General features: G+C 43.4%; 1 protein-coding gene across 8 annotated transcripts in view; it reads right to left on the bottom strand.

Moving 5' to 3' along the window:
• Positions 1-23,459, bottom strand: part of phactr1 (phosphatase and actin regulator 1) — a 351,167-nt gene that overhangs the window by 11,844 nt on the left and 315,864 nt on the right. For 6 of the 8 annotated variants that reach the window (XR_011349791.1, XR_011349793.1, XR_011349792.1 and 3 more), the window contains one exon: positions 13,440-13,580. Coding sequence is in view for 4 of the 8 variants with exons in the window: in XM_069913379.1 (XP_069769480.1) it covers positions 13,440-13,580 (141 nt within the window). In the remaining 4 variants the exon portion in view is untranslated. Of the gene's footprint in view, positions 1-13,439; positions 13,581-23,240; positions 23,446-23,459 lie in introns of those variants that run through there. The other 2 variants (XR_011349795.1, XM_069913381.1) reach the window with 2 other exon arrangements.

Consider the following 23,459-nt stretch of genomic DNA (forward strand, 5'->3'; position numbering starts at 1 on the left):
TTGGTGGTTGAGAAAAGAGGATAAATCCCTCAAACAACAGAAGGGAGTGTAACCCTGGGGAAGTAGGAGACATACAAGTGGCAATAATGATGCCACATTTACAATAACGATATGACACAATGAATATCAATACACTTTGCACTGGTCTCCTTTGTCTATACATAAATATAACATTATGAATGTGAAAAAGCCTTGCATTGGGTAAAGAATTTTTGTGAATGAAATGTATTCTGAATGATTGTTTGTCCTGGAAACAGACAGGAAGCTAGTCTTCTGATATTTGATATATTATTCTTTCTGCTGTTAGCAGGGAGAAGCACACCTGCAGTTTCCATTTCATTTAAGCCGCTTTTCAGATGTTGGACAGAGCTAACTGCTTAGAATTTGACTGGTGCCTCTAATAGGGTGTTGGATATAGTTCGTGGCAGGTCAAGAAAGTTTTGTTTGTGGACCTTGCACTGTTAAATTCAGTGGCACATGAACCTACAGTAACTTTCCCTTGCCCACTCACATGAAGATCTCTGTGGAGTGCTGGGCCACCACTGAGAGGAGGGGTAGGGATGTTGAGGGATCTGTGCAGTTTGATGGCCAGAAGGTAACAGTCCAGAAATCAACTAATATACAGAACATCCTCATGCAGCTTCCACAGTGTGCTCATCCTGAGGTAGTCCACATTGCCCGCACCATATTTCAGCCACTATTCTGAACAGAAGCACAATCACGTGGAGGATAAACTGTTCCTGACATCCTTGGTATTTCATTCCGATCTAAATGGTTGAGGATAGTTGGAGAGATTTATTGAAGTCGTCAAAGTGCAACTGATATCTGGACTATTTGGGGATCCCCTTCAATTCTCTGGTGTGATCTTCATCTGCTGCATCCCCCATGGTCTGCCCAGCCCAAGGATAAGGATACAGCCCTACTCTGCTACACTGTAGCAATGAGAGGAGGAAGAGTAGGAGGAAGGCAGCATATAGCCACCCCTGAATGTGCTGCCAGGAAGTATCTTGGTCCAGAGGACACAAGACCCTAGGGGAGGCACTTTCCCCATCAAAATTCAGTCAGACTAGGAAGATGAAGTGACAGGTTGATGCCTGGAAGCATACACCCACACTGGCCACCACTTCCCAATGACATTCCCTGGGAATAAGTAAAAGCAGACAGGAACCAGGCACTCAGTTTGACCACTGCAACGCTGTTTGGGAGGAACTTCTCGTTTTACAAAGTAATTCACATACACAAGTCAGGGTGACAACCATAGAGCAGCGAGGACTTTGAAAAACATTTTCCCTCACTCAGCACCTCTGTATTGTTGCTCTATGAACCAATCTGAGCTTTCATATGCTGATGCTCTTGCAATAGCTGCAGTATGACTGTTTATTAACTGGATGTGTGCTGCATTCTCACTCATTGGTGGAGCTTTCCTCTATGCCACAAGTCCTCATCCACAAGTACTGTAATAGGCCAATGGATTTAATCAGCAATAAACGTTAACCACTCAGCAAAGTCCATTATTGCGCATGATAGAAAACAAACCTGACGTTTCAATGTTTTTGTTCCTCTTTCGCTGATCATTTCAATGTCCAGAACCAAACAAGTTAACATTCAAAACACGTTTATGCTGCCATTCAAGCCCCAACCTGTACAATCTTTGACTGATCACCTTTGGACATTTCCTTAGTGACTGGCTTCTGTATAAAAGTTTATTTTCATACGATGTACAGATGCACCAAAAGTATTGCTTACTGCAGCCACACAGATGCACCAGCTACACTAGTATAGATTAAATTATCAAAATATGCCAAGGCAATAAATATAAAAAGGATAAATATTCACAGTTGGTGTTAACACCAAAAAGGAGTTTCAATAGTGCAGACAGATCTTTAGGTGGTCAGAGTAGTTTATGATGAGGGTAGGGTAGTAAGATAAGGTTCAAGATCTTGATCTTTTGGATGAAAACTGTTCTTGTACCTAAAGGCATTGGACTTCAGGTTTCTGTACCTTCTGTTTGAAGGTAGCTGAGAGAAGAGCTTGTGACAAGGGTGATGGTTGGGGGGTAGGGGTGGTCCCTTATGCTGTTAGCTGCCTTCTTGAGGGAGCACCTCACATAGAAGTCTTCAGTGGACAGGAGGTCAGTGCCTATGATGGACTTGGCTAAGTTTGCCACCTTCTGCAGACTTCTGCATTCTTGGGTGCTTGAATTACCAAATGAGGCTATGATGCAACCAGTCATTATTTTTTCCACAGTGCACCTGCAAATGCGTGATAAACATTCCATGATCTGACCAATTTTCTTAGGGTTTTTGGAAAGTAAAGGCCTTGGTGAGTCTTCATAGTTACCTCAATATATTGGCTCTAAGATAAACTCCTAGGAACTTGAAGAACCAACCCTCTGCACTGCCAACCCAACCAATGCAGACTGGTGGTGCAATGTAGTCCTGCTAATATCCACAATAAACTCCTTGTTCTTGAGAACAAGGTTGTTCTGATATTGCACAGCTAGATTCTCAATTTTCATCCTGTATTTTGACTCGCCATTTCCAGTTACTACATCTGCAACACTGGTGTCGTCATTGAATTTATAGATTGTGTTGGAGCTGAACTTGGGTATGCAGTCATAAGTGGATAGGGGAGCAAGCAGGGAACAAAGCATGCAGCCTTAGGGTGCCCCTGCGTTGATGGTCAGCGAGGAGGAGATGTTGTGAATCCACATTGATTGAGATCCATTGATGAGGTAGTCAGGGATCCAGCTGCAGAGATGAACAGAATTCAAGATCCATGGGTCTGATCATGAGTTTTTCTGGTAGAACGAGGTTGAATGTGGAGCTGCAGTCAATAAACAATAAACAGCCTGAAGTAGGTGTTCTTGTGTTCAGGTGATTGAACGCAGAGAGGAGATTCAGTGAGATGGTGTCTGCTGTTGACCTATTAGATAAATTGAAGTGTGTCCAGGTCCTTCCCGAGACAGGAGTTGACTTGCTTCATAACCAACATCACACACTTCATTATGGTGGATGTGAGTGCTACCAGCTGCTCTTCTTGGGGCCCCAAAATAACGGATGTCCTTTTGAAGTAGTTGGAAACCTCTGATCATTGAAGCAAGAGGTTGAAAATGTCCACAAAATCTCCAGCTGGTTGGCTCACATGGGTTTTGAGTGAGCCTAATGCCTATTAAGGATTCACTCCCCTGAAAGGTACATTTCCAGTCAGCCTCAGAGACTGGGAGCACAGAGTTGGCAGGAGCTGTGGGGCTTCATAAGGATGCATTATTGTTCTTTTCCAAAGTGAGCACAGAGAGTGTTCGAGTTGTCAGGAAGAGAGTTAATGATACTAACTCAATTCACCACGTAGAGCATGATGGCATGTAAACCCTGTCACAATTGTCAAATATCCATCTGAGATTCTCGCTTGGTCAGGAATGGTCTTTTTGTGTTGATAATGCCCTTGTCAAGGTTTACTGGTACTTCCTATATGTCTGTGAATCTCCTGATCTAAAGACCACACACCTGGTGTCAACAGATTGTAGACGTCTTGGTTCATTTCTGGCTTTGGTTGGATTCTCTTAGCTGGCTTTAGCAGCAACACACTTGTCCACCTCACCTTAGCCCCACTCCTGGTAAGTTCAGTAACCACTGTGACATTTTTATTCAGATCCACCACCAGGTCCTTGAATGTGGCCCAGTCCACCAACTCTAGACAGTCACAACTCTGCTCTCCCACCTCCCTAATCTATCTCTATCCAGTCTTTACTATTGGTTCGTGCTCTTTCATCTCCCCAGTCCATCTGCATCCAGACTTCACCATTGGTACATGCTCTTCTACTCTCCCATCTCCCCAGTTCCTCTCTGTCCAGTGTTCACCACTGGTTCATGCTCTTCAGTGTCTGTCTGTGCACAGGAAGGATGGGGACACCCAAGGAGTCCAACTTTCTGCAGTGTAGGTGTTGAATGAAGCAGTCAGCATCCTTGATGGTGGTGTAGCAGTGGTTGAAAGTGCTTGATCCCGTAGTGTAGCAGTGGTCAAGACTGTTTGATACCTTGGTGTAGCAGTAGTTGAGATTGTTCAATCCCCTCGTGTAGCTGTGGATGAGCATGCAGAAGTGGTCAAGAATGTTCAATCCCTGGTGTAAAAGAGGTCAAGAGTGTTAGATCCCTCATGTAGTAAAATTCGAGTGATCGATCCTCAGTACGGCAGTGGTCAAGAGAGTTTGATCCCCTGGTGTTGCAAGAGATGTGCTGGTGGTAGTCTGGATGTACCTTCTTCAAGGTTGCCTGATTGAAGTTCCTAGCAATGACTGAGGAGGGAGTGCAATACACTTCATGGTGTTTGTTTAATTTGGCATGTCAATCCTCTTGTATCAGCTAAATATCTGCCTGAGAAGGTAGTTAGGTCAAGGGAAGTGAATACCTCAGAGAGAGAATCACACCACTGCTGGGACAAAACCTCTGGATGGTGCATGTGTGAGGGCCAGGTGATGTGAACAAGTGTGAGGGGACCAGGTGATGTGGACAAGTGTGAGGCGACCAAGTTATGTGGATGTGTAAGGGGACGAGGTGATATGGACCAGTGTGAGGGGACAAGTGTGTGGGGGAAAAGTGAGGTGGACAAGTGTGTGGGGGAAAGTGAGGTGGACAAGTGTGAGGGGACAAGTGTGTGGGGGAAAAATGAGGTGGACAAGTGTGTGAAGACGTGGCAATTTGGATGTGTGTGGGGACCAGGTGAAGTGGACAAATATGAGAGGACCAGGTGAGGTGGACAAGTGTGAGGGCACCAGGTGAGGTGGACAAGTGTGAGGGCACCAGGTGACGTGGACACATGTGTGGGACCAAATGAGGTGGACAAGTGTGAGGGCACCAGGTGATATGGACAAGTGTGTGGGACAAGGTGAGGTGGACAAATGCGAGTGCACCAGGTGAGGTGGATAAATGTGAGGGACCAGGTGAGGTGGGCAAGTGTGAGGAACCAGGTGAGGTGGACAAGTGTATGAAGGCAAGATGATTTGGATGTGTGTGGGGACCAGGTGAGGTGGACAAGTGTGAGGGCACCAGGTGAGGTGGGCAAGTGTGAGAGATCAGGTGAGGTGGACAAGTGTGTGGGACCAGGTGATGTGGACAAGTGTGGGGGGCAAAGGTAAGGTGGACAAGTGTGTGGAGCCAAGGTGAGGTGGACAAGTGTGAGGGGACCAGGTGATGTGGACAAGTGTGTGGGGCCAAGGTGAGGTGGACAAGTGTGAGGGGATCAGGTGATGTGGACAAATGTGTGGGGCTAAGGTGAGGTGGACAAGTGTGTGGGGGCAAGGCGAGGTGGACAAGTGTGAGGGAAAAGTGTTGGGGCAAGGTGAGGTGAACAGCTTGTAGGGGCCAGGTGACATGGACGTGTGTGGAATCAAGGTGAGGTGGACTAAGTGTGTGAGGGAAAGGTGAGGTGAACAATGTGTAGGGGTCAGGTGATGTGGACAAGTGCATGGGTAAAAGTTGAGGTGGACAGTGTGTAGGGGTCAGGTGATGTGGACAAGTGCATAGGTAAAAGGTGAGGTGGATAAATGTGAGGGACCAGGTGAGGTGGGCAAGTGTGAGGAACCAGGTGAGGTGGACAAGTGTATGAAGGCAAGATGATTTGGATGTGTGTGGGGACCAGGTGAGGTGGACAAGTGTGAGGGCACCAGGTGAGGTGGGCAAGTGTGAGAGATCAGGTGAGGTGGACAAGTGTGTGGAGCCAAGGTGAGGTGGACAAGTGTGAGGGGACCAGGTGATGTGGACAAGTGTGTGGGGCCAAGGTGAGGTGGACAAGTGTGAGGGGATCAGGTGATGTGGACAAATGTGTGGGGCTAAGGTGAGGTGGACAAGTGTGTGGGGGCAAGGCGAGGTGGACAAGTGTGAGGGGAAAGTGTTGGGGCAAGGTGAGGTGAACAGCTTGTAGGGGCCAGGTGTCATGGACGTGTGTGGAATCAAGGTGAGGTGGACTAAGTGCGTGAGGGAAAGGTGAGGTGAACAATGTGTAGGGGTCAGGTGATGTGGACAAGTGCATGGGTAAAAGTTGAGGTGGACAGTGTGTAGGGGTCAGGTGATGTGGACAAGTGCATAGGTAAAAGGTGAGGTGGACAGTGTGTAAGGGCCCAGGTGAGGTGGACAAGGATATGGGGGTAAGTTGAGGTGGACAAGTCTTTCAATTAGTATACACACTCACCACTGCAGTATGTGATGTGGACAAATTTTTCAATCATACTCATTGATCACCACAGAAGGAGCAGGTATGACCTTTGGAAAGCCTCTCCTCGGCAAAGGGGAGTTTCCAGACTAAAATGGAAACAATGAAGGATACCTGACAGCTGTCACAGAGCCTAAATAACATAAGCTGCTACACTCCAAATCCAGTGCAAAACCTCTCTCCCAGATGAAATCGATGCCTTCTAAGAACCACCACTGTGCACTCCCATGTCCCCTAATGATTCTCTCATATCTGTAACCCAGGATGATATGCATGCTGCCTTCAGGAGAGTGAATCTTCAGCATCTCACTCCCTTAGGGCAGGGTACCCACCTGTTTCGTCTATTGTACCGGTGTCCAAGAAGAGTGTGGTAACCTGCCTAAATGACTATCAACCAGTGGCACACACATTAATAGTGATGAAGTGTTTTGAAAGGCTGGTATTGAAGCATATCAGCTCTTGTCTGAGGGTGACATGGATCCATCCTAAGTTGCCTATTGTAGCAACAACCCTACAGTGGATACCATCTCACTGGCTCTACACATGGCCCTGGAATACCTGGTCAGCAAATATGCATACATCATCGATTTACAGTTTGGCATTGAACACAATCATCCCATCAAAATTGATCAGCAAACTCTTCCAGACGTGGAACTCAACATCCCATGGTGTAATTGCAATCTTGATTTCCTCATCTCGGTGAAGATTGATAAGAACATCTCCTCCACAATCTCCATCAGTACCAGTGCACCACAGGACTGTTCTTAGCCCCCTGTTCTACTCATTTTACACCTATGATTGTGTGGCTTGGTATGACAGCAACACCATCTACGAATTTGCCCATGGTAGTGGGTTACATAAAAATGAGCAACAAGTCAGCATACAGGAGGGTGATTGAAAACTTGGCTGACTGATGCACCAACAACAACCTCACATTCAATGTCACCAAAACCAAGAAGCTGATTGATGTCTTCAAGAAGGAAAAACCAGAGGTGTACATCCAGTGATCATTGAGGGATCAGAAATAGATAGGGTGAGAAATTTTTAGTCCTTGGGAGTCACTATTTCAGAGGATCTTTCTTGGACTCAACACATAAATGGCATTGTGAAGAAACATATCAGCACCTCTACCTGCTCAGGAGTTTGAGGAGGTTTGTGGCATGACATCGGAAACTCTGGCAAATTTCTACAGATATCTGGTGGAAAGTGGGCTGAGCAGCTTCATTATGGTCTGGCATGAGGACACCAATGCCGCCGAGTGAAAAAGCCCTGGAAAAGATAGTGGACACGGCCCAGGACATAATGGTAAACCCTCCCCACCATTGAGAACATCAACAGGGAATACTGCTGTCCAAGAGCAGAGGCTATTATCAAAGATCCACATCAGCCAGCACATGCTTTGTTCTCATTGATACCATCAGGAAAGAGGTATAGGTGCCACAAGACTCACACCATCAGGTTCAGGAATAGCCGCTACCCTTCCATCATCACAGTCCTCAACAATAAAACCAATCAGGAACTTATTTGAGGGCTGTTACTTTTGCACTTTATTGATTTTTTTCTCTGCATTGGACAGTCAGTTTGTTTACATTTGTATGTTGAGTCAGTTTTTTTTGCATTGCAATAAGTGGTAATTCTGCCTCGACTGCAGAGAAAAGAATCTCTGGGTTGTATGTGATGTCATGTATGTACTGTGACAATACATCTCTGCATTGGACAGTCAGTTTGTTTACATTTGTATGTTGAGTCAGTTTTTTTGCATTGCAATAAGTGGTAATTCTGCCTCGACTGCAGAGAAAAGAATCTCTGGGTTGTATGTGATGTCATGTATGTACTCTGACAATACATCTCTGCATTGGACAGTCAGTTTGTTTACATTTGTATGTTGAGTCAGTTTTTTTGCATTGCAATAAGTGGTAATTCTGCCTCGACTGCAGAGAAAAGAATCTCTGGGTTGTATGTGATGTCATGTATGTACACTGACAATACATCTGTATCTCAGCTTTTGCCAGTTTATCTTCACTGCATCTGCATATTTAGTTATTTTAAACACCTCTCTTATACATCTTTAAAATCCTCCATTCTCAGTTGGACAAGGCAACATCTTCAGTGTTTCCACTAACCTTGACCCACATTTCTAGTCAAACTGCTTGTAAACCTCTCTGAAGCACTGCTTATCAAGGGGTGGCCAAGTTAACTAAGAGTTCTTAAGAACCACAGATGATAAATTTCAGATATGTGAGAATGCAAGAACAAAAAAGAATACAAGAAATAGGAGCAGGAGTAGGCCATCCGGTCCGTCGAGCCTGCTCCACCATTGAACGTGATCATGGCTGATCACCTACCTGCCTTTTCCCCCATATCCCTTAATTCCTTTTTTTATGTAAAAATCTATCTAACTGAACCTTAAATATGTTTAATGAAGTAACCTCAACTGCTTCCCTGCGCAGAGAATTCCACAGATTCACTACTTTCTGGGCAAAACAGTTTTTTTTTCTCATCTCCATCTTAAATCTACTTCCCTGAATCTTGAGACTGTGTCCCCTAGTTCTGGTCTCACCTACCAGTGAAAACAATTTTCCTGCCTCTATCTTATGTATCCCTTTCATAATTTTATATGTTTCTGTAAGATCTCTCATTTTTCTGAATTCAAGTGAGTATAATCACAGGTGATTTAGTCTCTCCTCGTAGGTCAACCCCCTCATCTCCGAGATCAACCTGGTGAACCTCCTCTGGACTGCCTTCAAGGTCAGTATATCCTTCCTCAAGTATGGAGACCAAAATTGCACACAGTACTCCAGGTGAAGCCTCACCAGTACCTTGTATAGTTGTAGCACAACCTCCCTGCTCTTGAATTAAATTCCTTTAGCGATGAAGGCCAACTTTCCCATTTGCCTTCTTGATAACCTGCTGTATCTGCAACCCAACCTTTTGTAATTCATGCACAAGCACTCTCAAGTCCTTCTGCACTACAGCATGTTGCAGTCTTTCAATATATTTTTCCTACCAAAGTGGATGACCTCACATTTACTAATATTGTATTCCATCTGTCAGACCTTTGCCCACTCACCTAACTTAAACATATCTTTCTGCAGCCTCTCCACATCCTCTGTACAGTTTGCTTTTCCACTTAATTTAGCATCACCTGCAAACTTTGCTACACTACACTCTGTCCTCTCTTCCAAATCATCAGTGAGCAGCTGCGGGCCCAGCACCGAACCCTGCGGCACCCCACTTCCCACTGTCTGGCAATAAGAAAAACACCCATTTACCCGACTCTCTGCCTTCTGTCAGTTAACCAATCCTCAATCCATGCCAATATACGTTCCCTGATTCCATTCATCTGTATCTCTTGTGCGGCACCTTACCTAATGCCTCTGGAAATCCAAATATACAACATCAACCTGTTCCCCTCTATTTGCTACACCCATTATATCCTTAAAGAACTCCATCAAATTTGCCAAACAAGACCCGCCATTTCTGAATCCATGCTGCATCTGCCTGATGGAATCCCTTCATTCTAAATGTCTCGCTATTTCACCCTTAATGACAGCTTCAAGCATTTTCCAGCCATGAAGCCATGAAAAAATATTACATACACATTTTTACTCTTACATGCACATACTGTTACAAAAATGTATATAAATATTAAGAAATATATGTATGTAATAATATTCATTCATGTATATAGATTTTATACTGCTAAATTTGTATTAGTTTCAAAAATCAAAAAGTTAACATATACATACCAAATATTTTCAAACTCCTGACTGATTTTCTGTGGAAATCTCTGCCCAAGGAAGCAGTAGGAGGCTGCCTCGTTAAATATATTTGAGATACAGTAAGGTAGATTTTTGTATCATTAAGGGCTTTCGGGGAAAGGTGAAGCTGGGTCCACAGCCAGGTCAGCTGTGATCTTACTGAATGTGGGAACAGGGTCGACAGGCCAAATGAACATCTCCTGCTCTTGTTTCTGATGTGTTCTCCTCAGGAACACTGCTGCCACTGATCTCTGAAGATCCTGCACCATTTCAGTGTCCTCAGCCAATGGCACTATGTGGGAAGTGACCCAATGCAAAGCTCCATAATGCGGCAGGGTGAGGCCGGGGGTGGTGTGGGGGGGGGGGGGGGGGGGTGATGCTCTGCTCCTCTCCACCAAACCCTCTACTCCCCTCTTTCCAGTTGCCAGTGGGATGGGGGAGCAGCTGCTGGGAGCAGAGGCTGGGTACCTCTGAGCTGCCTGGTGCTGACTCTCCATCCAATGGAGCCAGGATTTGCCCGTGGCCACTGGCACTTCTGCTGCCAGCTCCAGCTTTGTCTTGGCTTGGTGCCTGGATGAGGTCCTTACGGGGGACTCCTTCAGCCTCTTTTCCCCATCTCCGTCACCCCTGCCAGAGTGCCTGGACAGACACCCTGTCTTTGGGGCATTGGATCTCCCCAACCCCAGCTCCCTGTCCTCTGTGGATGCTCCCTGCTGGCTCAGCTTCGACTGACCCTCCTACCACAAACCCCACATTGGCGATGCTTTGTTGTGGTGTGGCCCAGCTCAAGTGAGGAGAACTTGACTCCGGCATGCGCTGCTCGCTCTGTTCCTCTGCAGGGGCTATTTTCTCCAGAGCCCACACTCTTCCCTCAACTTGGCTGTGACCATCCATGGTCCCCTGGTCTGGCATCAGGGATTTGGAGTGTCCTGGGGTAGCTTCAGGAGCACTGGTATCTCGTCCAGCCATCATATTTCCATGAGCCGCACATTTCATGTCAAAGAGCCATGGTTGAAAGTATAATAGTGTTTTACACACGCATGCACATCCACACACACACACACACCCTCCTTCTATACCTCCTGCTACCTTGGAAAAGCAGCCAACATATGAAAAGATAAATCCCAACCTAGCCAGACATTCATCCCATCAGACCCAGACAACTTTTGTAAACTGCTGGAGGAGTGTTACTGGATCATTGCTACACCTTTCAATAATATCTGAGTTACAAAAAGAGCCAGTATTCATAACCTCCCTTCAACACTTCGTCACTGCATTTGGGTGCTATGTATTGCAATGGAAGCTGATGTTCCCATCAGATGCTGAATGGTGACTTGACCTTCAACTGTTGATATAGAGTGACAACTGTCTCTGCACTGCAATGGATGGGCTCCAGACTCTGTGCAAAGATCTGTACAAAGTTGGAAATAAACTTTCTATGCTCCTTGATCCTGTCACAGGCTTTCAGGTGGGTCTGCACCCTGTCTGGTGTGCTCACACCAATTTCCATCAGAATGTTCAGATGGGAGTTAAGACCTGGGCTGCTCCTTTTACCTGCCTAAAGTCTCAGCATGTGCATCTGCTGCCCTCCACACTACTGGCAGTGTCTGCATCTGTGCTTGATGTTGCTGGTGAAGGGGGTGATAGCCTGGTTACCCCTGGAATATTTTGATGGAATGAAGAGGGTCATGGTAAATGGAAGCTGCAATGGTTGCACCATCTACAGCTGTGATTTGGGGATGAGGGTAATTAGATACAGCATCATTTTCAATGGTCATTCTCCCACCATGGCTAAAGACTCTGTGGCATCTACAGAACTCTGCCCTCACAATAGTGAACCATTCCTCTCATGCTTGCTCCACGCTGCCCTGCCAGTGTTTGCTACATGCCATTTTCTTCTGAAATGGTGAGTGAAATCTTTTAGATATAGTTCACAAAATTGCTGGAGAAACTTAGCAGATCCCAAAGCATCCATAGGAAGCAAAGGGATAGAACTAACATTTCTAGCCTGAGCCCTTTGTTGAGGTAGCTTGATACCTTGATGAAGGGCTCAGGGTGTAAATGTTGATTAGCCTTTGCTTCCTTTAGACACTGTGGGACTGGCTGAGTTACTCCAGCACTTTTGTGCATTGCATTATAATCACAGCATCTGCAGAATTTCCTGTTTACTGAAATCTTTTAGTGCCTGGCAATACATTGCAAAATGAGCCTCTGTTTCCTGAAAGTTTGTCAGTGTGTGGAACGCACATGTTTTGGGGGTTGTGGCAAGTGTGAGTGTGATGTGAAGTCCAAGTGTCAGGCAGGACTAAGAACAACTGAATGCTGAAGGGATGATGCATAAAGCAGTGTGATGGGAGGTGGATGGGATTTGTTTTCAATTAGCCTGCCTCACACAAGCAAGGTTCTTAAACCTTGTGGTTTTACGCATTGGTGTTCTGCTTGATTAGGGATGCCTTTTAACATGGCTGAATAAAACCTCCTCACATCTGTAAAAGGAAGACTCACCATCACTTCTCCACCTCAGGTGGAAGAACCTTTTGTGGCTGTGCTCTCTGTGTGCAGCCTGCCTTGCAGCATCAGTATGACAAGGAGTAGGCATAGATTCCATTGCCTTTAAGAGATGCAGGTACAAATGCATCAATGCTTGGAGATTTTGGCTCCTTCCAGGCACTCGTGGTGCTGGGCTCCATGGACATGTACTCATATATATGAGTGACAAATTGGTGTACACTTAACATTAACTCAAATGGGCAAGGGATCAAACAGTTCAACATTACCTCCACTGCTAACTCAATACTGAAATCACCTGTCCCAACCTCAAGGCTTCTGATTATTCCCTGAGAGAGCTAGACATTTGTCTTTATCGATGGTGAAACATTCAAGACTTAGGAAAACAAGAGGGAATTGGTTCCTGGACTAGTTGACAAACTCCTTAGGAATTAAGGAAACTAAGGGACTTCCGCCCTAAAGGACCGCTCTCTTAATGACGATTGATAATGTCACATAATTTACGGATTCTTAAACTGGTGGTGATGAAATTGTTTCCTTGTGACTGAGTGTGTGTATATATGCTCACATGCACTATGTTTACAATGCACTGGAGCATAGACATAGGTCACTGATAGAGGTCAGAGTGGACTAGTGGAAGTAAAATTCATTGGGTGCAGTCAGTGCTCAACCTCTAAATTAGAGGTCATTTACTCCATGGCCAGGGTCCACTAACTTCAGTGAGCAATGGGCTTGAACGCTATCAGCGAAGTGGAACCTCTGATTCAGGGGATTGAGATGTTCGCTCCTTGCCTTGGTTCCACCAACTCAGTGAACAAGGGATTTTAACATGATTGGTGAAATGGAACTCATTGCAGTGTGTAATTTGCTTTGGCAGTAGACTTCTGCACATCTAGTTCAAATAAACATCTTCAATACTTCTGCCATTCCAACACCTCTGTGTGTTTGTTCCTGCCATCTTACTTTATCAGCAGCTGTTAGTCTTGTCCATGGTTTGTCTGCACGTCGGTCATAATCTTGGGCCTCTGCCACCTCCACATAGTCACTGAAACGGATCAGGATTTTCCTTTCCCTCAATTCTTCTACAGTAGGCCGTTGGCTAAGCTAAAAAAAAACAAAACTGACATTGTAGATGCACAAGAAAATACTATATTTAGTCACCTGCTTGTAATATTTCTAATACCATAGAGGGAACTCGAGATGTTTGTGGGTCCCATTTATCACATCCAGTTATAAGGGAGCTGAACAACTTAGCACAATGCTATTACAGTGCCTGCGACTATAGTTCAAATATGGCGCTATCTATAAGGAGTTGTATGTTCCTCCCGTGACCAGTGTGGGTTTCCTCTGGGTGCTCCAGCTTCCTCCCACCCTTCAAAAATGTATGGGGTTTGCAGGTTAATTGGTGTATTTGGGGGCGCATAGGCTTGTAGGCCAGATGGGCTTGTAATCATCCTATATGTCCAAAAATATTCTTGGACATTCAGTTCACAGAATCAGAAGAACCTCCAGACAGGATGTATGAGGACTGTGTGACAGATTATTTGTATTTTATATAGATATGTTTTAAAGGAGATAAATTGTGGGTTTTTTTTAGTGTAGGTCACAAACAAACAATTCAAAACACAAATCTCATTTAAGATCCCAGATCTCTGCTCAAGACAGAAAGGGCCTTCGTAAAGACAATGGAAACTGCTTTGCTGAAAGACTTAATTGGATATGCTGTGGAGTAATGGATTATTGTTTTGGAAAGCAACAGACAAACAGACTCAGAAGATTGGATCCGGTGCTGCAATCTGTGTGAAGGCAGTTTGCTGTTTTAGGAAAGTCACGTGGTTTTGCAAGCAGGGAGAGTCAAACAGGTTTTTCTCTGAGTGTGACAGAGAGAGAGAGAGAGAGAGAGAGAGAGAGAGACTGACTGCTAATTTTCTGCAGTGGCTTTTGGAAGCTTGTCTGGAAACCCCATTTTGAAGATGGGTTGTGAGTTCTAAATTCAGCCTGTTGGGAACCCTTGTGGTCTATACAAGACGAGATGGCAGGCTGTATAATGTTTCACTTGAAATAAGGGAAACAAAAAGGAACTCTGTGGTGACCTGAAAGAAAGAGGTTATCATATGGAAAACCCTGATGAGGCAAGTTTTTTCAGCAAGACACCGAAGTGGCTGATCGGAAGGAATCAGTTGCATGTGTCCAACGAGTAACAAATCTCTCTCTCTGAAACTGACAAGAACCTTCCTGAGCAATAACTGTTTAACTTTCAAGCACCAAAGCCTAGTGAAGATTCATAAATATTAAATTCTGTGCACAGTATAAGAATTGCCTGACACCAGTGAACTTGGAGGAGTGAGAAGTGAGATTGGACTGTGAATCAAAGAACTTTTCTGAACTTACATACATATTACATACACGTATGCTTAGAATTAGAAGGGGGGTTAAGTAAGGTTAAGTTAATAGTAAAAAGTTGAAGTTTGATCCTGTTTTTATGTTTAAAGAAAATTAAAAGCAACTTTTGTTTAAGTAACCTTTTGTCTTGGTGAATTTCTATTGCTGCTGGGTTTTGGGGTCCTCTGGGCCCGTCACAACTGCCTCTATAGGAATAAGTGGGCTGTGGCCATGGAATCCATCATATTACAAATTGAGGGTTGGTGTTTTGTTTCAAGCCTTGGTGACAGAGGCATGGTGACATGGAAACAGGCTCTTTAGCCCACCAAGTCCATTAAGCATCCACTGACATCCCAAGAAATCTAACATGTGGGGGCAATTTAACATAGTCAATTGACCTACCAACCAGAACCCCTTTGGGATGCGAGAAGAAACCTGAGTGCCCTGAAGATACCTGCGTGGTCAAAGGGAGAATGTACAAATTCCACATAAACAGCAGCCAAGGTCAGAATTGAACCCAGGTCACGGAAAATGCAAATTCTGGACTTTTGTGTAGAATACCCACCTGTTGATACTCTGCTATTCCACTACCACTGAGTACTTCTCTCTCGCATCCAACTCAACCAAAAGATGCCAGCCTTGCTCATTATCACATGTTTTACTTCCAAAAAAATTCAATTTGGGATTATAGGTATCATAGATATTTATTTCTAATTGTCTAATCATATTGGTTTGGTCCTATTTGATGACTAGGCCATATCAGCTAAGAATGCCAGCCTTCCTTTTGTAAAAGCATCAGCCAATCAAATAGGGTTTCACAATGGTTCTATAGTTCAAGGGTCATCATTTTACCTGCCCTGTCCCTCACCCTGAGTGAGTGGTTTCTATGACTCAGTCATAGAACTATAAAGCATGGAAACAGGCCATTCAACCTACTAATCCTGAATGTCTTAGGAATGTGGGAGGAAACTGTAGCACTGGAAGAAACCCACACAGATCTCAGGGAGAACGTACGAGCCTTACGGACAGTGATGGATTTGAACATGGGTCACTGGGACTGTAATAGCATCATGCGAAGCCCTTTGCTAACCACGCCACCTTAAGATTGGGAGAGAGAAGTAGAAAATTTAAAAAAGGAAAGGGGAGGAATTCAAAGTGCAAGATCCAGACTGCTGAAACCATGGCTGTTGGTGGTGGAGTGTAGAAAATCAGGGAGAGGAAGATGCTGGACAGGAGGGCAGAGTATGCGAAGGAACGTCTGGGGTATGATGTATGGTTTTCATCTCTTTACATAAGAAAGGATGCCTTGGGATCATTAAATGAAAACAAGTTGTAACAATAACCAGGCATTAAGCTTGAAAAGACGACATTAAAATGAAATACGCCAGCCTGTTGGACATGCTTGGAATTTAATATAGTCATACCTCAGATGCTGGTGGATAAATTATCCTCAGTGGGACTCAGAACCCCTCTGGAATTGGACCCTGGACTTCTTGATTGAAAGACCATAGTCTGTCTGAGTTGGCAGAAACACCTCAAGCTCCACCACACTGGGGCACCTCAGAGCTGCGTGCTCAGCCCACCACTGTTCAGGCTGCTGACTCACCACTGCATTGTCACATTCAGCTCTAACAAAATTAGCAAGTTTGCAGATGACACAACAGTAGTTGGCCTCATTGGCAACAATAATGACTCAACTTACAAAGAGGAGGTTGATTGGCTTGTGTAGTGTGCAAGAGCAACAACCCGAGTCTCAATGTGGATGTCAAAGGAGATGATTGTGGACTTCAGGAGAATGAAGGACCACTCCCCTACATTTCTTCAGGACAATGAGGAGAGCAAGGCTACTGGCTGCCATCCAACAACATTCTGCAGGAACACAATATAGAGTGCCCTGGCTGGCTGCATCAATGGTAGCTGCAAATCATCAGATCTGAGTTCAGTATGGAGGGTGATTAAAACTGCTGAGAGGGTCACTGGGATATCCCTTCCCTCTATCGACAATATCTACAGGGAGCGGTGCTTATAGAGGGTGCAGAGAATCATAGAGGAACCTTACCATCCAGACCATGGTATTTTTATTTTCACTACCTTCAAGGAAGAGGTACAGGAGCATAAAAACCAGGCCTGCCAAGCTGGAAAACAGTTTCTTCCCACAGGCAATGAGACTGTTGAATAATTCTAGAAACCTGTAAATTATTTTTATATATATTTATTTTGTATACGTGTCATTTATGCGTAGGGTGAACTGCACATTTAGGTGTGTGCATTATGGTCCAGAGATACATTGTTGTATTATGGACAATCAGATGGTAATAAACGAACTTAAATTGGAACTTATTTTTTTACAGTTGTCATTATACCCCTACTGTCAATGAGTCTTCCATGTTAAACAAAGGAAGCACATAATTTTTCCCAAAGGAAAAGAGCTTACTCCTGGTGCTACGTTTTATATTGTGGGACCTCACTCTTAGCTTAGGACAATGCAGTGATCTTAGCTCATGTGGATCATCATTTTACCTTCCTAACTCTGTCTCTCTCCACATATGCTGATAACTTGCAGCATTTTCTGTGGTTGATTGTTCAAATTAAGTTCTTTCTATCTCAACTTGGGTAGGATTGAGGTTACGTTCAGGTTCATGCAATGCCTGATTTTCCTTTAAACTGTGCCGAAGCCATCTTTACTTATTCTTGGATCATTTTCCCTCAAGCTCCCTGGTGTTATATTCCCATCAATTATGTTTTATGAACAGTTCAACATTGTGTACACAGATCCTTCACTCAATTTCACCTTTTACTCTGGCAGCAATCAAATTCTTTAGGTGATAAGACAATTACATGTCAGAGACTTGTTATTAATAGTTGATTAGGTAGCTTACATTTTTAGCTCTTGATGTGCTGTAATTAGAATTGAATGGTGGTACAATTAAAGTTGATGTATTACATTGGCTATAGGGTATTGGAAAGTCCAAACTGACTGTGGGCTTCAGGGTACAGAATAAAATCACTAAAACTTAGTTTCATCTATTTACCTATTCTGAAATGATCTTGAGAATGTACAGGCCCAGAAGGTACAATCTTATCCCACTGTACAAAAACCAATTGTGTTGATAGATTTTCCAAACATTTACTGCCAGCATTAAAACCCTGTTCACCAGTTTCAAATGTCACAGATGAACAATCACAATTTTCAACCCATGAAAATCAAACTTCTGTTCAAGCAATTGTTTAAACTTTATTTGCTCTCCTTATTAAAACTTTTGAATCTCTTACTGAAGTTTTTGAATTCACCAACAATATCTCCAGCTCTCCCAGCCACTTGTTCCAGGATACTCTATCCCTCATGTGCAAATTATACTTAAAATGTTCATTAATTTAACTTTTCTTCAGGTGAAATATGTGATCATGTAAAATCAGCCATCAATTCAGCTATATAGAACATCGAACAGTACAGAAAGGAAACAGCCTACGTCTGCCATATATAATATCCAAAATAAGCTCTGCTGCTTGCACATAATTTTTATCCCTCTATCCCATGCATATTTATGTGTCCATCTTTAATTGTACATGCTTCCACTACTACTACCCCTGGCAGCCCATTCCAGGCATCTATCATTCTCTAAGTAAAATATTAGTCTTGTGTAGCTTCTTTCAGTCCCGCTCTCCCCTTAAATACATGTCCTCTAGTAACTGACATTTTTACCCTGGGAATAAAGATTCTGAATATTGACACGATCAATGTGTCTCATAATTTTATAAACTATATGGTCTCCCCCTCAGCCTCCCATGTTCCAGAGCAAACAACCCAAGTTTGTCCAAACTCACCCATATCTCATAGCCTCTAATCTAGGCAGCATCCTGGTAAATCTCTTCTGTGCCCTTTTCTAGCCACCACATTCTTCCTGTAACGTGGTCACCAGAATTTCACAGAATACTCCAAATGCAGCCTAACCAAAGTTTTACACAGCTACAATGTGACTTCTTTACTTTTATACTCAGTGCGCCACCCAATTAAGCCAAGCACATTACACTACCTGATTTGCTTGTGTGGGCACTTTCAATGATCTATGGACCTGAAACCCCATCAAGTATTTTAAGAGTTCTGCCATTAACTGCATACATTCTCCTTACATTTGACCTCCCAAAGTGAATACCTCACACTTGTCCAGATTAAACGCCATCCCTCCACCCATATCTGTAACAGATCTACCTCCTGTTGCATTCTTTGAGAACCATCTACAATGTCCACAGCTCCACCTATCTTTGTGTATTCTGCAAACTTCTGTTCCTAAACCTCCCATATGCTTCTTTTTTTCTTTTTGACTAAAATCACAATCCCTCTCTCCATCCAAGATTCTCTCACCTTGCCACATCTGTCCTGTCTTATTGGAACATGCCTGAACTGGACTTAATGAGTTGGACCTTAAAGAACTCTGACATGCCAGATATGGTTTGCCTGTGTTATTATCAGGCACGCTAATACCCCAGAGTCAATAATGTCATGACTCCACTCCCCCAACCCCATTTTGCCACAAGGTCCAGGCTTATCCTGAATCATAACCATCTTGAAATTTAATGTATTGTGATCTCTATTCCCAAAATGCTCTCCCACTAAAGCGCTCGACACCTGGCGAGGCTCATTTCCCAGTACAAGCTCTAGTATGGTCTCCTTACATAGTTGGACTACCTGCATGCTATTTCAAAAAACCCTCCTGAATGCACCTCACAAATCCTGTCCACGCTAAGTCTCTGACACAACGGCTGTCCCAGTCAATGTTGTGGAAATTAAAATCTCCCAGTACTCCAACCCTGTTGCTTTTACATCTTTCCATGATGTGTTTCTCAATCTCTCAATGGCTATTGGAACCCTATCAAGTGATTGTATCTTATTTTTTAATCTCTGCTCATACTGTCATGGTTGATGATCCCTCCAGATGCTCTTTGAGTGCACTCTTCCTGATTAGTAATGCAACCCTTCTACCTCTTTTACTTCCATCTCCATCTCATCTATGACCCAGAAACCTAGGAATGTTGAGCTGCCAGTCGTGTTCCTCTTGCAACCAAGTCTCTGTAATGGCTACAACAGCATAATTCTATGCATTGATTGAGGTTCTAAATTCATCTGCCTTACCTATAATGTACCCAAAATAAACACACCTCAACACATCTGTCTTGCTCTGTTCATTTACAGATCCTTTCCTTATTTGCAATCACATATGCTATTCCTTCAATGCCTCCACTTGCTGGCCTACTGCTCTACTTTCCACCTCCCTGCTATTCCAGATTTCTGATGAAGGGCTCAGGCCTTTTTCTTCCTGTGGATACTGTGTGACTTGCTGAGTTTCTCCAGCACCTTTGTGCACTGCATTCTAGTTTAAACCCTAGAAGGAGGGCATAATATGATAACTGGTGAGGGTAATGCAGGGTCCGCGTCTCTTGAATGTAATACAGGCAGCCCCTAGTTCCCACTGCCTGCTCCCTGATATGATGCCTCTTACGAGGCAAGGTTTGAGCTAAGACTTTTTCTCTTTGGAGCAAAGAAAGATGAGGGGACAAAAGAGGTCTACAAGATTATGAGAAGCATAGATAGGATGGAGAGCTAGCACCTTTTTCCCAGGATAAGAGTAGCAAACGTCAGAGGACATCTGTAGAAGGTGAGAGGAGGAAAGTTTCGGCGAAACATCAGGGTTTTTTATTTTTATGCAGAGAGTACTGGGTGCCTGGAATTCATTGCCAGGGGTGGCGGTGGAGGCTGATACAATAAAGGACATTTTAAAAACTTAGACAGGCATGTGGATGCAAGAAAAATAGAGGTTTATGAGTGTGGTAGGGAAGGTTTAGTTTTTTTGAGTAGGTTTACTGTGCATACAGTGGGTCAGCACAACATCGTGGGCCAAATAACCTGTACTGTGCTGTAATGTTCTATGATTACTGCAGCTAGACCACACCACTCTGTGGCTGGATAGCTCAGCAGGTGAGGAACGGGGCCCAGCTGCAGTGAACTTGCATTGTTGAAAGCTGTCCTGCAACATTGATAAGCAAAGATGAATTGTTCCTGGAGCAGTTGCTGGAGAAAATCAACTGAGGATACAGAGTTAAATGGTGTGAGTCAGAGAATGACAGGCTCCACGGTATTTTAACCAGAGGTCTACAGTAGAGGTGGTAGGAAAGAAAGACTACCACAACCATTCTGGCGAATAGCTTCTTTCTCAATTCATTGACAGATCACCAATAACTTTATTCTAGTGGTACAGCCCTTTGGGCCCATAAGCCCTCACTGCCTAATTAACTACTAATCCATACGCCTTTGGAATGTGGGAGAAAACCAGAGTGCCTGGAGGAAATCCACAAAGGCATGGGGAGAATGTACAGACAGTGGCGGATTGGATCCCATGTCACCGGCGCTGTAATAACATCACATTAACCACTATGCTAACTGTGCTTCTACTTGCTCCAGACTTTCGTCAGACAGGAGAGAGAAAGCTTCGTCCCACAGGTGCTGACACTAACTGCACGTGACTGCACTCAATCAAGTATGGCATCAGAGGAGCAATTATCCCGGTCTCAGTACTTTTCTGCAGTGATGTTTGCTTATTAATTCACCATGTCAACTTCCATTTGCAGATCTTCTGCAATTGAACCAGTGCATGGCTGAGTACGAAATACACAAAAATTGCTGGAGGAACATAGCAGGTCATGCAACATCCATGGAGAGCAAAGGCAGATAACGATCCAGCTGGAACCCTTCCTCAGAAATGCTGACAATCAGGCGGATGCCCAAATTAGAAGGTTGGGGTGGAGGGAAAGAGAGGAGGAGGAGCACAGGCTAGCAGGTGGACTTAAAGAGTTTTCAATGATAAGAGCTTTTGTTGGCACTCACTGGAGTTTAGAAGAATGGGGGTTGGGGAGGATCTCATTAAACCTATTGGATGCAGAAATGTAGAGAGGAAATTTCCTATGGTGGGGGAGTCTGGGACCAAAGGGCACAGCCTCAGAATACAAAATGTCCCTTTAGAACTGAGCAGGAATTTCTTCACCCAATGGGTGGTGAATCTGTGGAATTTGTTGCTGTGCACAGCTGTGGAAACCATGTTTTTGGGATATTTAAGACAGAGGTTGATATTCTTGGTTATAAAGGGATTCAAGGGTTACGAGAAGAAGGCAGGAGAAAGGATTTGAAAATAGTAAATCAGCTTCCCTTCTTTGTTTTGATGTAAGTAACTCCCGTTTAGGAGTACCCAGTTGGATTAAAGAATACATAACTGATAAGAACTTCTTTGTGGTTCCCCTTTGAATTAGAATCTCCATTCCACTGCACTCTGGTAATGTCATAGTTGGACCTAATTCTTCTCTAAGAAAAGTTCTTAATTGAAAGTAACAAAAGATTGTATTGTTATAAATATTGTATTTATTTTTTAATTGTTCAAATGACATTAATTGCCTTTGTCCATAACAATCTCCTACACATCTGACCCCTTTATGGAACCGTGTATGTAGAATTAAATTATCCATAGTTGGAGGATTTAGTCTATTCTGAAACAAGGGTGTTTTTGGAGTAATTTTTTTTGTACCAATTAAATTATTCATTTTATCCTGATACTCAAAATGTGTTTTGTTATTGGTGTTTCTTTTCCAGTTATAATAAAATTAACAGCCCGTTTATATATAAAATCTTCTGCCACTCTTTTCTTGACTTTGTGCCGTTCAATTTCTACCTCTGAAGGCTTGTCTCTTCCATCAAAGAGGGAAATGACAAATTTCATCTGGGCCGCCCAATAATATTCAAATTGGCAAGATGTAATCCTCTCTTTTCGTATTTCCGAGTTAATTTTTCCATGGAGATTCTACTAATGATAAGACCTAGTCAAACTTATGCTACGACTGTATGACCAATGCAATTATTGTGTGATATAGGCTGGTGCAGTATAATTTTTTGCATCAGCTATATCTTACTCCACCAAAAATACATAAATTAAATCCTAATTTTTGTGATATATGTTTCAGATCCGGGGAAGAAATGGGTACTTTTTTACATTCCACTTGGTCATGTTCCAAATTGAAACCCTTTTGGGGAAACTTGAGAGCTTTATTAAATCAAATTATTGGGAAATAATTGCCTCTACAACCAGAATTGTTTATTTTAGGAAATATTACGGTCGTAAGAATTAAAATGAGGCTGTCCAAATATCAATTTGAGTTTCGTAAAATTGCATTGGCCAGGAAATGTATTGCAGTTACCTAGAAGTCTGATTCTCTCCTGGAAATACTGGAATGCATAGTTATGTTCCCCTGGAGAAAATTACTTACAACTTATGGAAAAATACAACATGTTTTTGTACATATGGGAACCTTACTTACAAAATATAGGTTTGAATACTTAATAAATAATATACTTATTCTATTTATTCTTCTTCCCTCTATTTTTATTACTTTTTATTAAAATTTAGATAAAAATAATTGGGCCTCTTCTTTGTTGAATTGGATTTCAGATCTAGATAGCTCCTCTCTCTTTTTTGTTTTTCTCTTCTCTTTTTCTTCTCTCTTTTTTTTCTTTCTCTTGTTTCCTTCTCTTTCTTTTGGAAGGGGGCTAGGGGTCATATT

The sequence above is a fragment of the Narcine bancroftii genome, chromosome 1, assembly GCF_036971445.1.
Source record: "Narcine bancroftii isolate sNarBan1 chromosome 1, sNarBan1.hap1, whole genome shotgun sequence".
NCBI classification, from domain to species: Eukaryota; Metazoa; Chordata; class Chondrichthyes; order Torpediniformes; family Narcinidae; genus Narcine; species Narcine bancroftii.